This window comes from Podarcis cretensis (assembly GCF_951804945.1).
Source record: "Podarcis cretensis genome assembly, chromosome: 3".
Classification (NCBI taxonomy): Eukaryota; Metazoa; Chordata; class Lepidosauria; order Squamata; family Lacertidae; genus Podarcis; species Podarcis cretensis.
In genome coordinates, this window is record NC_137172.1 from 81,847,928 (window position 1) to 81,862,610 (window position 14,683).

General features: G+C 43.3%; 1 protein-coding gene across 1 annotated transcript; it reads left to right on the top strand.

Annotated features, from left to right (window-relative positions):
- Positions 1-767: 767 nt before the first annotated feature.
- Positions 768-13,973, top strand: RRAGD (Ras related GTP binding D). The gene is made up of 7 exons (XM_079971094.1): positions 768-1,043; positions 7,187-7,482; positions 8,288-8,487; positions 9,825-9,939; positions 10,480-10,622; positions 11,987-12,135; positions 13,207-13,973. The coding sequence occupies exons 1-7, from the start codon at positions 842-844 to the stop codon at positions 13,356-13,358; spliced, it is 1,257 nt and encodes a 418-aa protein (XP_079827220.1). The 5' UTR covers positions 768-841; the 3' UTR covers positions 13,359-13,973.
- Positions 13,974-14,683: the final 710 nt, after the last annotated feature.

Below are 14,683 nucleotides of genomic sequence, written 5' to 3' on the forward strand. Positions count from 1 at the left end.
AATGGGATTTTGGCTCTCAAATCTGACCAGAATACTTCACCCTCAGATGTGCTAGCAAGCTAATGGGGACATAAGTACTTTGTACATGCTCAGATACCAAATGCAAGAGGAGACAGCGACACCCATACATTTAATAGCTGTTCAGAAAAAAAGGACTTTTGGGAGATCCTGTCATGTCACTGTGTTACAGAAAGAAAAAGGTATACCTGTCAAAATCCCCAACTCTGCACTACTCTCGAGTTTAGTCACCACCGCAGCCTTCCCACTACATACAAAGTGCACAAACACCTAATTTGGGGGCGAGGCGGGACGGTGTGTTTTGAAACATTGTTTGAAACCCCGCGGCTTTCCTTTCGCAAATTCAACGCTGGCCCCTCCCTCCGTGTGGCATGAGAATCCTTAATATATCTATCTATATCTATTTAAAAAGTATGTGTGTGTGCGCGCGCGCGCGTTCATTGGTAGGGCCCCTCCCTCGAGCGGCTCGTTTCTCGTTTCTCGGCGTCTACTATTATGTTACTCCGTGTGTGTGAGTGAGTGAGTGAGAGAGTGAGTGTGTGTGAGTGTGTCAGGTGACTTGGGTCACGCAGTTTCTCTCCTCTGGGAGGGACGGCAGGGCCTCGGCTGACTTTCCTTTGACAACTGCGGCGAGGAAGAAATACAAGGGAAGGGAGCAGCTTAGGTCAGCGTCCCAGGCGAGAGGCAGCCTCGAGGGGCGCGGGGGGTCTCGTGGCGGCGGCGGCGGCGGCGGCGGGGCGAGCGTGCAGCTTTCTGGGGGGGCCGGCCGGCCGGCCGGGGTCTGCCTTCGGAGAAGGGGCAAGAAGCCCGGGGAGGGAGCAGGATGAGCCAGGTGCCGGGGAAGCCGAAGGAGCAGGAAGAGGACGAGGGAGAAGAGGAGGAGGAGGAGGAGGAAGATGAGGAGGAGGAGGAGGAGGAAGAAGACGACGACGAAGAAGAAGACGAGATCGTGGGGCTTGCAGATTACGGGGACGGGAGTGGATCGTTTTCGGACGGCGACCCGGAGAACGGCGGGGACGGGGCGTGTAAGTAGCTCGGCTGCCCCGAAGGGAAAGGGCGGCCTCGTGACTGCCAGGCCCATTGTTTTGGGGCGGAGTGAGCGGCAGAGAGAGAGAGGGGGGGAACCCACCGGGCTGCGCGCAGGCGGCGTTCAGCGCACCCGGGAGAGCTGGGGAGAGTTGCGGGGCTGGGAGAGGGGAGGGAGGAACCGGGCTTGGGTCACGGGGGTGCCCACTTTGGATGAAATATTGTTGTGAGTGACACAGGTAAGCTCCGCCCCACGTAATCGGTCACAAGACGCGGGTGCACAGACACACACCCTTTGAATGGCAATTCCTATGGACTTTGGGGAACCTCAGCCCCTAGGAGTGGGAGGGGGGAGCAACAAACTGCACCCATAATGTTTGCCCTGCATGCCATGGGCATAACCAAAGAGGGGGGCAGCTGCCCTCCCCATCAAGTATGCCCTCAACAATGTCCTCACACCCCCCCCTACAAAAATATTGGCTATGGCCATGCTACACCCCCCTTTCTTTCTTTCTTTCTTTCTGCCTGCAGAAGCAGCAGCAGCAACCTGAGTGACCCAAGGCATTTTGTTACCCGAGGCAATGAGGGCCAAGGTGGTGTCCCAGTTCCGACTGGGCTGGCAGATATACTGAAAGGGACTCTGCCTGCCACCACACCTGAGGGCTGCAGGAGGGCTTAGGGGACACATCAGGCGGCTTGATACGCAGAGGCCTTCTAGAATTGTAGCGTTGGGCGGGACCACATGGATCATCTAGTCCAACCCCCTGCAATGCTGGAATATGTTGCCCAATGTGGGGCTCAACCCCATGACCCTGAGACCCCATGACACTGAGACCCCATGACCCTGAGACCCCATGACACTGAGACCCCATGACACTGAGACCCCATGACACTGAGACCCCATGACACTGAGACTCGTGCTCTACTGACAGAGCTATTCCAGCTTCCATTACCTTGACCTCTTGACTCATCCTCCTCCCCAGTATCTGCTGCCTCACTCTGCCTAATACTGGGACCGGCCCACACCTAACCTGTTGAACTGGGTTGGGGTTTTCCCTTTGCTTTGTTTTTTGGCGAGACAGAACCAAAGTCTCGTCATGCTGCCCAAGTGAATGCTGAGTGATCCTGGATTCTTGCAGATTGCAAAGGGTCTCATACAGGCTACGTCCGTACAGCAGAATGGGGGAATTGGTGCAGACGGTGATAGTGGTTGGAGGACAGAGCTTTGTGTGCCATGAAGCTTGTATGTTAGCCTGCTGCCCCTGGATGTGGTAGAGGATGGTGTCCCATTACCAGTATTGGAAGTGGAATTCAGTTGCCAAAGTCCAGTCAACGTCTGTGCTTGTCCTTTGCCTTGGGTAGCAAAATGTCCTGGACTGGCCCTGCATATAGAAGCCTTTCATTCTCTTTGGTGTACAAGTACAACAGTTTTCAAGACACTGGCAATACAGGTGGGAAGAAGGTTGTGGGGATGTGGAAGACTTCTGGGGTGGGAAAGGCTGTGCTTTGAATTGGGTAGAGTATGGAGTGAGGGCCTTGAAGGAGAGATATTAGAACATGGGGCTACAAGTACAGTGGTACCTCGGGTTACAGATGCTTCAGGTTACAGATGCTTCAGGTTACAGACTCCACTAACCCAGAAATAGTACCTCGGGTTAAGAACTTTGCTTCAGGATGAGAACAGAAATCGCTTGGCAGTGGTGCGGCAGCAGCGGGAGGCCCCATTAGCTAAAGTGGTACCTCAGGTTAAGAACAGTTTCAGGTTAAGAACGGACCTCCAGAACTAATTAAGTTCTTAACCCGAGGTACCACTCTAAACATAAACGTTCAGAAGTACTTGATGTCTCAGGGCTAACATTTGGAATAGGATAAGAGGTTTGGGGCAGAGGAGGGAATTTGGGGGGTGGTATCAGGTTTGGGACGTGGGTGGCTCTGTGGTCTAAACCACTGAGCCTTGGGTTTGCTGATCAAAAGGTCGGCGGTTTGAATCCCTGCGACAGGGTGAGCTCCCGTTGTTTGGTCCTAGCTCCTGCTAACCTAGCAGTTCAAAAGCACACCCAAAAGTGCAAGTAGATTAGTAGTACCGCTCCGGCAGGAAGGTAAACGGCGTTTCCGTGCGCTGCTCTGGTGTCAGTGTTCCATTGCACCAGAAGCGGCTTAGTCATGCTGGCCACATGACCCAGAAAAACTGTTTGCAGAGCAGACAAATGCCGGCTCCCTCGGCCTGTAAAGTGAGATGAGCGCCACAACCCCAGAGTCATCCGCAACTGGACTTAACTGTCAGGGGTCCCTTTACCTTTTATCAGGTTTGGGAGTTGGAGACATTAGTTTAGGAATGGGGTTAGAATTTGGAGCATGAATGGGTGGTGCTAGGAATGATATGGGTTGGAAGAGAAGCAAGCCTTCCTGGAGTTTGACTACAGAGATTTGGAACACACGACTAGACTGAAAGAGAGGTGTGATTATGGCATTAGTCACTGAGGTGGCGTGTGCTGGAGCTTACAGTAATTTCAGTGGAGAAATGAAACGGACAGCTAGAGATGTATTTTATCTTTAGGATGGCACCTGACAATGAGAAATCTGTTGGGAGGATTAGATTTGGGAGGGGATAGATTTCTCGTGCTTTTTATAGAAATATTTTTGTATATCACTTCAGAAAGTTTGGAGCACTTTACATTCATTATCTTGGTAAGCGTTGGGTGAGACTTGCTAAAGCCATCTTGTAGTTAGAGAGATTTGAGCTACATATACACATGAATCCTGGCAGGTGTAGTTTACCCCCTCACAGAGCTACAGTTCTCGGCAACATTAACAAACTAAAGTTCCCAGGATTCTTGGGGTGGTGGTGGATGTGTTTAAATGTATGTTGTGTATGCAGCCCCAAACTAGGAGTCTCCTGGCTTACAGCACAAACACTTAAAACACTAATGGTACTCCAGCTTTATGCATGGTTCTTTTTTGCTGCATAAATATAAAGGTGCACCATATTTAATGTGAGCCAGGGTCTAGTTTATGGGGGGCGCGCGTTACTCCCCCATCCCATCTTGTTTATGTTTTCAATATCATGGTGTAGGTCCCACCCAGAAAATTGTACGTAGCCATTGAGGGCCTCAACATATGCAGCTTTTACCTTGCTACTGAATGCCCACCTCTAGCTTATGCATACCTGAGATCAGGATGAAAGGGGATTTCGGGTCCAAAGGTACAACCTGAAGTGCCGCATGACACCTAGCATTGTTTTTCCAAAGGAAATTAAGTATGAGATGGGATGTAAGAAAGAGGAATAAGTAGCTGATTGGCTAGAGTCAGATCTAACTTTGTATTTTATTGTTTATTACATTTATAGACTGCCCCGTTGGCCAAGTCCTCTGACAGCTTGAAAAAATCAAATAGAAAAATATGATTGTTTAAATAATACAATCTAGCATATGTAACGCAGAAGCCAGCACCAAAAATACAGAAAAGCAGACCAATATAAAAATATCATTAAAACTTTCTTTGTAGATAGTTTTATGGATCTAGACTTTGTGTCCAAATAATAAGTGAGCATTTGGGGAGAGTACTGTCTGTTGTGGCTGTCTTGTTGTGGGGAAGAACAGGAAAAGAAGAACAGGGAGAAAACAGAGGGGGAAGGGGAGGAGGTGTCCAGGCATGTGACAGACAGTGGAATACGGTAGGTAGAGAGCATTGGGAGAGCATGGAAATAAAAACATAAGTGGCTGCGCAGCTGATTGTATGGGTTGCTTCAGAAGTGAATTGTAGATGGTATAAAGCTGGGAGGAAACTTATGTAGACGAGCAATGGGATGAAACGTCAATGAGAAACTAAAGGAAAGAAAAACTAAGTTCATTGAGTTGGGGGAGGGGAAATAAGCTGGAGACGGGAGGTTGGGTTCAGCCTGTGTTTTAAGAGCAGAGGGAGAAAACTATCCTAATAAATGTGTCAAACTCTTGAAACAGTATCTGGAGGGAGGGATAAGCTTTAATAAAGTACTTCCTATTGGTATTTGTGGTACAGATATCCAGTGTCTCTTACAAATTGCACGTGTTTTACTGATGCGAACTTGGAGATCTAAGGAAATAAGGAAGGCAGACTTCAGGCCCATAAAAGGCAACAGCTGTAGAGGGCTCAGTGTTTAGAGCTCCTTTGCAGCTGTGAATGTCAGTTCCCTTATTACCAGGCTCTGCTCCAGGGTCTGCCTGCATATTTTTGATGACATTGTGTGCACTGGTGTGATGGTATAGAAAGGGTATTTTTATAGGCATGTTTAAAAGGAGAAACCCTTTTTTCCTGCTAATGGGTTAACCATGGTTACCTACATTTTTGTGTTAAAAAGAATAGGCTGTTCTGCCACCTGTTGCTTTGTGCATAACACAAACTGTTTTCCTTTTTGGCTACATTTTCTTCTGTTTTACAGAGCTGGGAAAAGATAGAAAATTGCTTCAGACTCTAGGATTTCTTGAGGGAAGCATTAGATTTATGTTTCAAAGTGTCCTTTTGACATTACTCCATAGAAAGCGTTGTTGGTATTTTGTGCAAAGGAGTTTATACTTCTATAGAGTCTGTATAGTTCACTCTCTCACACACACACTTGACAATCTGTGGATTTATAAGCAAAACAGCTTTTCCAGTGACACTACTTTAAGGAGCACTTGTTCTAGTAAGAGTGCTCTTTTTTCCTTCAAAGAAAAGGGAATGTGACAAATATTACTTGCAGTGTAGCAGCCTCTGAAATGGGTGTTCTTCTCCAAAATGAATATTCTTCTCCATCAGAGGTCTTCTCCCATGATTCAGTGAGCATATGTGCCATCTCATGTTTCACAGCTCCCTTTCAGAACTGATCTGGATGTACAGAAATAGCACATGGTACTGTTCTTTCTGGGTTATACTCCTACAGACTGCAGGTGGTAGAAAGGTTTGAATATTTGAATGCTGCACCATATAAGGCAGGGATAAGGGAAGCTGTGGCCAGGGCTGGCCCAGGACATTTTAGCACCTAAAATGAACCACAAAATTGTGCCCCTCCCCACCAGGGAAGAAGCAGGGAGTGAAGACCTACATCAGGAACAAGGCAGGGAATTAAGATCTACATTGCTGTGGCTCTCCTGATGTTGAATTCCAGCACCAACATCTTAAACAAAAGATTACATTTACTAGAAGGCCATGGTAACTAAAGAAAAAAATTAAAAGATTTTTACTTAATTATTGAAAAAATACAGTGGTAAGGGATTTCTTACTACTGTATCTTGTCTTGCATTCCAATACAATAATACAACCTTATTAATTTTCAAAAAGATTTAAATTAAGTACTGCATATTTGAATCATAACACCCATGTTAGTTTACTTGAGGAAGCTATGCTGCTCCATTTTACATATTTGTTTGGGTATTTGGGAGCTCTTACAGTATATAGCATTAATTATTCCAGATGTCACATACAGCAATGCATATTTTTCTTTGGTCACTGTCCATTTCAATATACCTGAAATACTTTTATTTACTTATTTTGAATATTTTTGTACCAGCCTTCCTCGAAAACCCCAATACAGGTGCCTTTCTGAGATAACTAAGAAAGTGTGAGAGGGTATAATAGAGAAAACAAAAAGCTGCAACTTGTATTTTTGGAAGAAAAGGCTGCATTTAATATTTTTTACTTCCTTTCACTATCATACTAACCACCCAGAACAAAAATAGTCAAAAACAATAAGTCTCAATGCTTTCACGTTTTCCCTCACCAGTCAGTCAACTAAAGTTTTAATAGATTGATTGCTTATTAAGTAATAAAACTAGCAATCCTGTGATTGTAACAGCTTACAATATGCAATACTAATTCTGAGGGTCTTCTGCATTTTTCACCATCAGTAGCTTACGTTATTCTTTAAGGGAGGTAAGTTGTCTTTTGAACCAGCAGGTGTTGCTGGCAAAATATCTGGTGGGTAGGGTGAAGGGGAAATGCAGAGGTTAATTAGTCATTAGATCAGTCAACTAAAGCTTGATCTCTTTGGCATTGGAAAGGAAGGAATCCTAAAACGGTAGGATTGGGGAGTAAAATCAGTTGAAATTGTGTTAGAATTTGGTTGCAAATAAACACCTGTTTTTATTGTTGTTGTTATTTTTGCAAATAATGTTTTCTTTTTATTCAGTTCTAGATTTCAATGAGCCCTTTAGTACTGAAGTCAAGCCAAGAATTCTGCTAATGGGACTGAGAAGAAGTGGAAAGTCTTCGATTCAGAAAGTTGTGTTTCATAAAATGTCGCCGAATGAAACCCTTTTCTTGGAGAGCACTAATAAGATTTGCAGGGAGGATGTTTCCAACAGCTCCTTTGTTAACTTTCAGATATGGGACTTTCCTGGGCAAATTGACTTTTTTGACCCTACCTTTGACTATGAGATGATTTTCCGAGGCACCGGAGCACTGATATTTGTTATTGATTCTCAGGTAAGGAAAGGATTTGGGTTATGATCTTAGCTTAGACCAAATACCCTAAATTTGCACACACAAACATCACCCAACAGTAGAATGGATGGTAAAAAGTAGAGATGTGAAGAGCCATAAAAATACCTTTCTCACACACCCCATTCCCAATTTTTCTGATATTTCTCTTTGGGCCTTCACATCTCCAATAAGAATAGCAACACACAACGTGATTGACTCTCTCAGTACAGGCAAGATCCAGAGAATGACAAGCAGGATTTCCCTTCTGAGGCAGAGTTTTCCTCTGTCCCCCTTCACACTATAGCCCCTTGCTCACACACTTCAAAAGCTGATTCTGAGGGACCCTGTGGAGTAGTGTGATATGTATTATAGGGGCCTACATCCAAGTGATTTGGCAAAAACCAGATCTCCCTCGCCCACACAAGCATGAGTGGAAGAGCAGCTCTATCGATCCTGCCCTGAGTTCTCATTGTTATAGTGTAAATATTGTTATTTTAGCTTTCCTTGTTATGTACATGTATACTTCATCATGACATTAGACCTAGTATGCTTTTTGCACCTCTATGTATTATCTGAAACACTAATACATGTAGTAGAATTGAAATTTTTATAAGAGTTAACTCATACTAAAACAATGCTTGAGATTTATGAATGAAGCATGCGAAGTGCTTTCACGTTGTGATTTTTGTTTATGAAGATGTAAAAAAACCCACCCTTTAAAAACTTGAGAAGTAAAGATTAAACACTTTAATTCCTAATGGGATTTACAAAAGCAAAGCATTTATCCAGTTTATTTTTTGGTTTGTAGGATGACTATATGGAAGCTTTGGCAAGATTGCATCTCACTGTGACAAGAGCATATAAAGTGAATCCAGACATAAACTTTGAAATATTTATCCACAAAGTAGATGGTTTGTCTGATGATCACAAGATTGAAACACAGAGAGACATTCATCAGAGGGCAAATGATGACCTTGCAGATGCTGGGCTGGAAAAAATCCACTTGAGGTGAGAGGGCAAAACAATTGATAAAGCCTGCTTTGGGGACAGGGGAGAATGAAAAAAGCAGTATGCCTCACATATTGAACAAGCACATGTGCCACCTTTTTGTAAAATCTTAGGGGAAAAGGGGTGACACAGCAGTGGTATGGCCAACTGAGAGTTGCAGTGGTCAAATAATTAGAAATCACGAGCTTTTTAGGCTGGAGTTCAGCATTATGCCCAAAATTGACTAATGCTCAGCTTTAAAATGAATACTCAATAATTGACATGGGAAAATAATATATTTGGTTGTATGTACTACCTGAATCCTGAAAACTGTTAACAGCATAGTCAGACTATATCCCTTGATGCTTAGGGCCCAAATACAGCCCTCCAGAACTCCCTGTCTGGCCCTAGAGTCTCTTCTCTAGGCCATACCCCACAATGACCCTGCTCTGCATTTCTGGCTACAGTGTCCCTTCTTCCTTGCCTGGATGGAAGGCAGAGTGGGGTGTATAGAAACCAGCCTATGGCGGAAACATAATGCTTACAGCTGTTAATCTACCCACACTTGCCTCAGGGCCCTCCCACCATTAGCATGTGGCCCCTGACAGGTTTCCAAAAAGAGAACCCGGCCCTCATGCTGAATAAGATTCCCCACCCTGGCTTAAGAGATAAACTTGTTGAGGATATAATTTACCGTTTACTCAAGTAATACACAAGATGGCATAGTCGTTAAATAGTAGGCAGATGGCACTTTAACCCTATTTCTTGTAAGAGCATCCCTTTAGAAGATTCCACAAACAGGGAGGAATGAGAGCCCTGTTATGGCTAACCTCACAAGGATACCAGCTTCAGTTATCACATTTTACAATTCGCCAAGTGGAGGCCTGTGCTTTCGCCAGGGTTGGCGGAGGGGTGGGGTGTGCAATTTGAACATGACTTCAGCATGTAGCAAATGGTAAAAATAGGCACACTCATCAGAACTGCTAGATTATGCTTGGGTGAGGAGCAAATGGAAATACAGGTGTGGTGATAAGAGACTGTTCACTGAAACATCATGTGTCAGATCACCCATCAAAAGAAGTTTCCTTATGAGTTTTTACACCAGGAGTGCATGCAGATGTATAATGGATTATTTTTACTTGCTGAATTTTCCACAGTAAGGGGAAATCCCAATTAAATAAAGTCTGAGCTAGCATTTTGATGATGGCAGGCGGGTGGGGCAGGGGAACTTGCATGCATGGGCAGCCCTAATTCCACAAGCTCCTGTCTGGAAGCGCTATAACGCCTCATTTCTGTCTACAAACTTTCCAGAGCTGCTCATTTCAGAGAGATACACTGATGTCTTTTTCCTTTTCCAGCTTTTATTTAACAAGCATATACGACCATTCAATATTTGAAGCGTTTAGCAAAGTGGTACAGAAATTGATCCCCCAGCTCCCAACACTGGAGAACTTGCTTAACATCTTTATCTCGGTAAATAGTTGTTGTTCTTTTGCATATGTATTTCCTGAGCCTTTGTAAATTTTCTTGCAAAACACTGCTTTTGTTTGTTTTTAATTTCATTTTTGTGTTATGTGTTGTTGTAGGATACTTGGTATATGAGAATAAATGCCAATAAAAACTGTTCAGTGAAGTGGAATTACTTTGCAAACACTCGCTTGCTTGTAAACAACAATTCATTTCAAACTTTTGCTAGAATGTAACTTAGGTCTCTATGATTATTGTTACAAGCTCATATATTTATCAGAACTGTATCCACTGTTCTCATGCACTGTTCAGCATAGTTTGGTGTTAGGATTGCAGCTCAAACACCAAGTTATACTTTGAGTGGGACACAGCAATGTGAGTTCTGTTGGTCTGTGCCCAAGAATTACACTAAGACTATTTTTATAATACCATATTTCACCAGCTTTTCTTTTCTCATGCACACTTTATTGTCTCATGCACATCATCTTTATTGGCTAAAGACTTGGTTCCTTCAATGAAATCTATATTCTCCCTGTTTCCTTGTAGAATTCTGGAATTGAGAAAGCCTTTCTCTTTGATGTAGTCAGTAAAATTTATATTGCAACAGACAGTACCCCAGTGGACATGCAGACTTATGAGCTCAGCTGTGATATGATAGATGTTGTCATTGACATCTCCTGCATTTATGGGTGAGTAAAGAAACAACAACAAAAAGTACTCTTACGCCATCCTTTGTGCTTGTATGTCTTGGGCAACCTATAAGGCCTAAAGTCACATAACAATTAAAATGCAAAGGTACCCCTGCCCGTACGGGCCAGTCTTGACAGACTCTGGGGTTGTGCGCCCATCTCACTTAAGAGGCCAGGGGCCAGCGCTGTCCGGAGACACTTCCGGGTCACGTGGCCAGCGTGACATCGCTGCTCTGGCGAGCCAGGGCCGCACACGGAAACGCCGTTTACCTTCCCGCTGGTAAGCGGTCCCTATTTATCTACTTGCACCCGGAGGTGCTTTCGAACTGCTAGGTTGGCAGGCGCTGGGACCGAGCAGCGGGAGCGCACCCCGCCGCAGGGATTCGAACCGCCGACCTTTCGATCGGCAAGCCCTAGGCGCTGAGGCTTTAACCCACAGCGCCACCTGCGTCCCATCGCAAATGGAGTAGTAATAAGATTAGAAGGTTTTTCTTTCATATGCAGTAATGATCTTCTAGCTTGCTGTTATTTCAGGATAGAAAAAACCTTTAATTGCAAAAGCACACACTGTGTGTGTGAGAGAGAAAGGTCATCAGAGTTGTGGGTGTGTAGATAAAAGTGATTTTGAAACTCTAAAGCTTTTATAACTGATAGAGCAGAATAGGCTGGGGTGCAGAAAAGATTAAGTGAATTCACCTTAGTCTTGTTTAATCTACAGCACTTTTTAACTAGAAATCAAGGGTCTTCCAACAGGAGCCAGTTAGCTGATGTAACTGGGGGGGTACTTGTGTATACAAAATATTATAGTTCAGAGATTCTAGTAACAGCTCCTAAAATGCACCACAAGTTCTACACAAAGGCCTGGTCACTAGAAGGGCAGCATTGTAATTTTCATGTAAATAAAATCAGTGATAATTCCACTGAGGCTGAGACATAAGCGACTTTATCCCTGGCAAGCCATCAAATACATGGCAGGATTTTTTTTTTAACTGCAAATTTTTAAACAGCCTAGGATTGAAAACGGAGCTGAAATAAGATATTTACACACTAGATGAGGGAATATCAACATAGCACCCAAAGATGCATGTGAACCCAAAGGGTCTTCTTCCTCTGCTGAATTAAGACTTGAAAGAAGCATTTGGTGGAATGGGCTGTGGTGTGTGCTTGATTAGGGGAGAGGGTCTGCCCACAAGAGTTCCTCCAGCTTGTAAATGTTACCACGGCCTAAAAAGGTTGGCAATATCTGCCTCGAACATATTTTGCTTTAAATAGACTTGAAAGCAGCAATAAAAACGTATTCATTCAAGTAGATAAAATCACAGCATTTATCTTCTCCCCAACATCACCTGTGTCTTGCTGTTCAGGCTCAAAGCAGATGGAGCAGGAACTCCTTACGACAAAGAATCAACAGCAATAATAAAACTGAACAACACAACAGTCCTTTATTTAAAGGAAGTGACAAAGTTCCTGGCGCTAGTTTGCTTTGTCAGAGAAGAAAGCTTTGAAAGAAAAGGTACTGAACTTCATTTTGAAAGTTTAAAAATCCTTCAGAATCTTGTTCCCAATTAATAATTAAATATTTGTCTTGGTGATTCCGTATGTACAAGCTGTGACAAAACTATAGTAAAGAATGCAGAGGGTATGGAGGTATTACAGCTGATCATTGGGCTTCCTACAGCCTCTGTTAAAGTTGCTGGAGCCATGTATTCATGTTCTTAGATTATATATCTGGTCATTTCAGTTCAGAGTGGCATAATGTTCTTCTTTGTCCCTCATTATTATTACATATCTGTGAGAGGTTAAGAGTTGAGACTGCAACTAGGCTAAAGTCACAAAGGGAGCTTTAAAGGTAGAGAGGGTATTTGAACCTGTGTATCCTAGTCCAACACTAGAGGGTTTCTGGAAATGGAACTTTTCTCCTCCCTAACACTTGATCAGGAATGACACTTTCTCGTTATATTCACCTCTCATTCTACTCCTATATTTTCCTACCATCCTCTAAATACACAAGTACACAAAAGAGTTTCCACTTAAGCAGCAGTAACTTCCTTGCCTTTTGTTTTTGTAAACTTATTGCATCATACTTACTCTCCAAATGCTGTGGGGAATGTATGCATACAATAACTTAGTCTTCATGACTTCAGTCTCCATAGAGAGGTATTTCAACTTAAAATATATTTCATAAAACTTGGCTGGTCTTCATTATTTTGTGGCTTCAGTATCACATGACTTCTGAATCCCTGGAAAAACAAAGGGCTAACACAGCAGATTTAAACCACTTAAAAGTTGTACCCTCTTCACCTAGGGAAGTGAGAGAGCTTTATTAGCATTAATTTTGAGTGAGGTTACTGGCTTAGTGCTTAAATTCAAACATTGCAATGGTGCATTTTAAAATAATGTGTAGTTCTTGGTAAATTGTACATAAATTTCTGTAGTTGTTTACAGCTTTTCTTACATTGTTGCGTTTAAGAGAGAAATCTGATTTTAGCCCTTTACTTTTAGTACATACCACAGAAAAGAGTTTACTTAATTGTGTTGTTGCCATGGCTGTTTGAGTATGGAACATTTCTGTTCTTTTCTTTAGGACTAATAGACTACAACTTCCACTGTTTCCGTAAGGCCATACATGAAGTATTTGAAGTGAGAATGAAAGCGGTGAAAGCTCGGAAGAATCAAAACCAAATTCAGAAGACCAAGAGGGCCACTCCTAATGGCACCCCTAGAATGCCAGTGTAGCTGAACTGTGTGAACCACTGTTAACTTGTAAAACTTCTTATTTCTTGTAATGGTTTCATCAGGTTCCATAGCTGGAAGATGAAAGGGACTGCTGTACTGGTGGCATGGATTTTACCACACTAGCCTCCTGCCAAAACACTGTTTATCTTATCCAGTTGTTCATATTAAGAAGTATCTGTAACAGAACTTTTCTGCACTTTTGTCATGTTTCTTGATGGAAATGAACTTTTGATAAACCCATTTGTGTTTTATTTAAAATGACACTTTTTACGTGTGAACTTGGGTAGGATATGTACCGTTAGTTTCTCTATATGCTGCAAACAAATGAGTAAAACAATCAAGAAAAAATGGTAAGATACCTTTTTACAAATTTGTGGGAGTTTAATATTCATGCCAGTTATATATATAACTTGTAAATTGAAGTTTTATTTTGAAATACAGTAGCAATAAAAATATTTCCTGGGAGTCCTTTATTGGTACATGAAAAGTTTTGTAAAAATAGGCTTTGAGCTAAATATCTCCCAAATGTCTCCATAATCCTGGCAAACCCATTTTGTTCTTATAATGATGATTACCTCTACAACTTTCTATAAAGAGACCTATTTTGTAACAGTTGCATGTTGTGTTTGGGTTTGTTTTTTTAAATACACTTGCAGCAACAGGAGAAATTCTATGCAGTTACAGTGGAAACAAGCAGGGACCAGCAATCACAGGGTGCAGAAGAGGAAGGAGACTGTTCATCTTCTAACCACACCCATTACCAGGAGAGGAATCCCCAATCACCATGGAACTCTCTGCAGTGAAAGGACTGTATTTGCTGCTGTCATTCCTTAAGACTACAGTCATACCTCAGGTTGCGAATGCTGCGGGTTGCCCATTTTCAGGTTATGGACCGCGCTGAACCCGGAAGTACCGGAATGGGTTACTTCCTGGTTTCGGTGCATGTGCAGAAGCACTAAATCGCACTTTGTGCATGCACAGAAGCGCTGAACCATGTCACGTGCATGTGCAGACGCGGCGCTGCGGGTTGCGAACGTGCCTCCCGCACGGATCACTTTCGCAACCCGAGGTATGACTGTATTTAGGTACAGGATATTAGGGGTGGGACATAGTGGTTTGATTTGGCAATAGGGCTCTGCCTGCTAGCCCCACAGAGCTATCTAGTGGAAGGACCCAGTTGCTGAGAGAGAACCCTGGGGAGGAAGGGGTGCATGTTGGAAGTGATCAACATAGTTCTCAAGTAATGGAAATACAGCATATGGTTTCTCAAACGATTCATGCTAATCTTTTGACTAGCAAGTATATGTTGGTAACAGGAACAATGT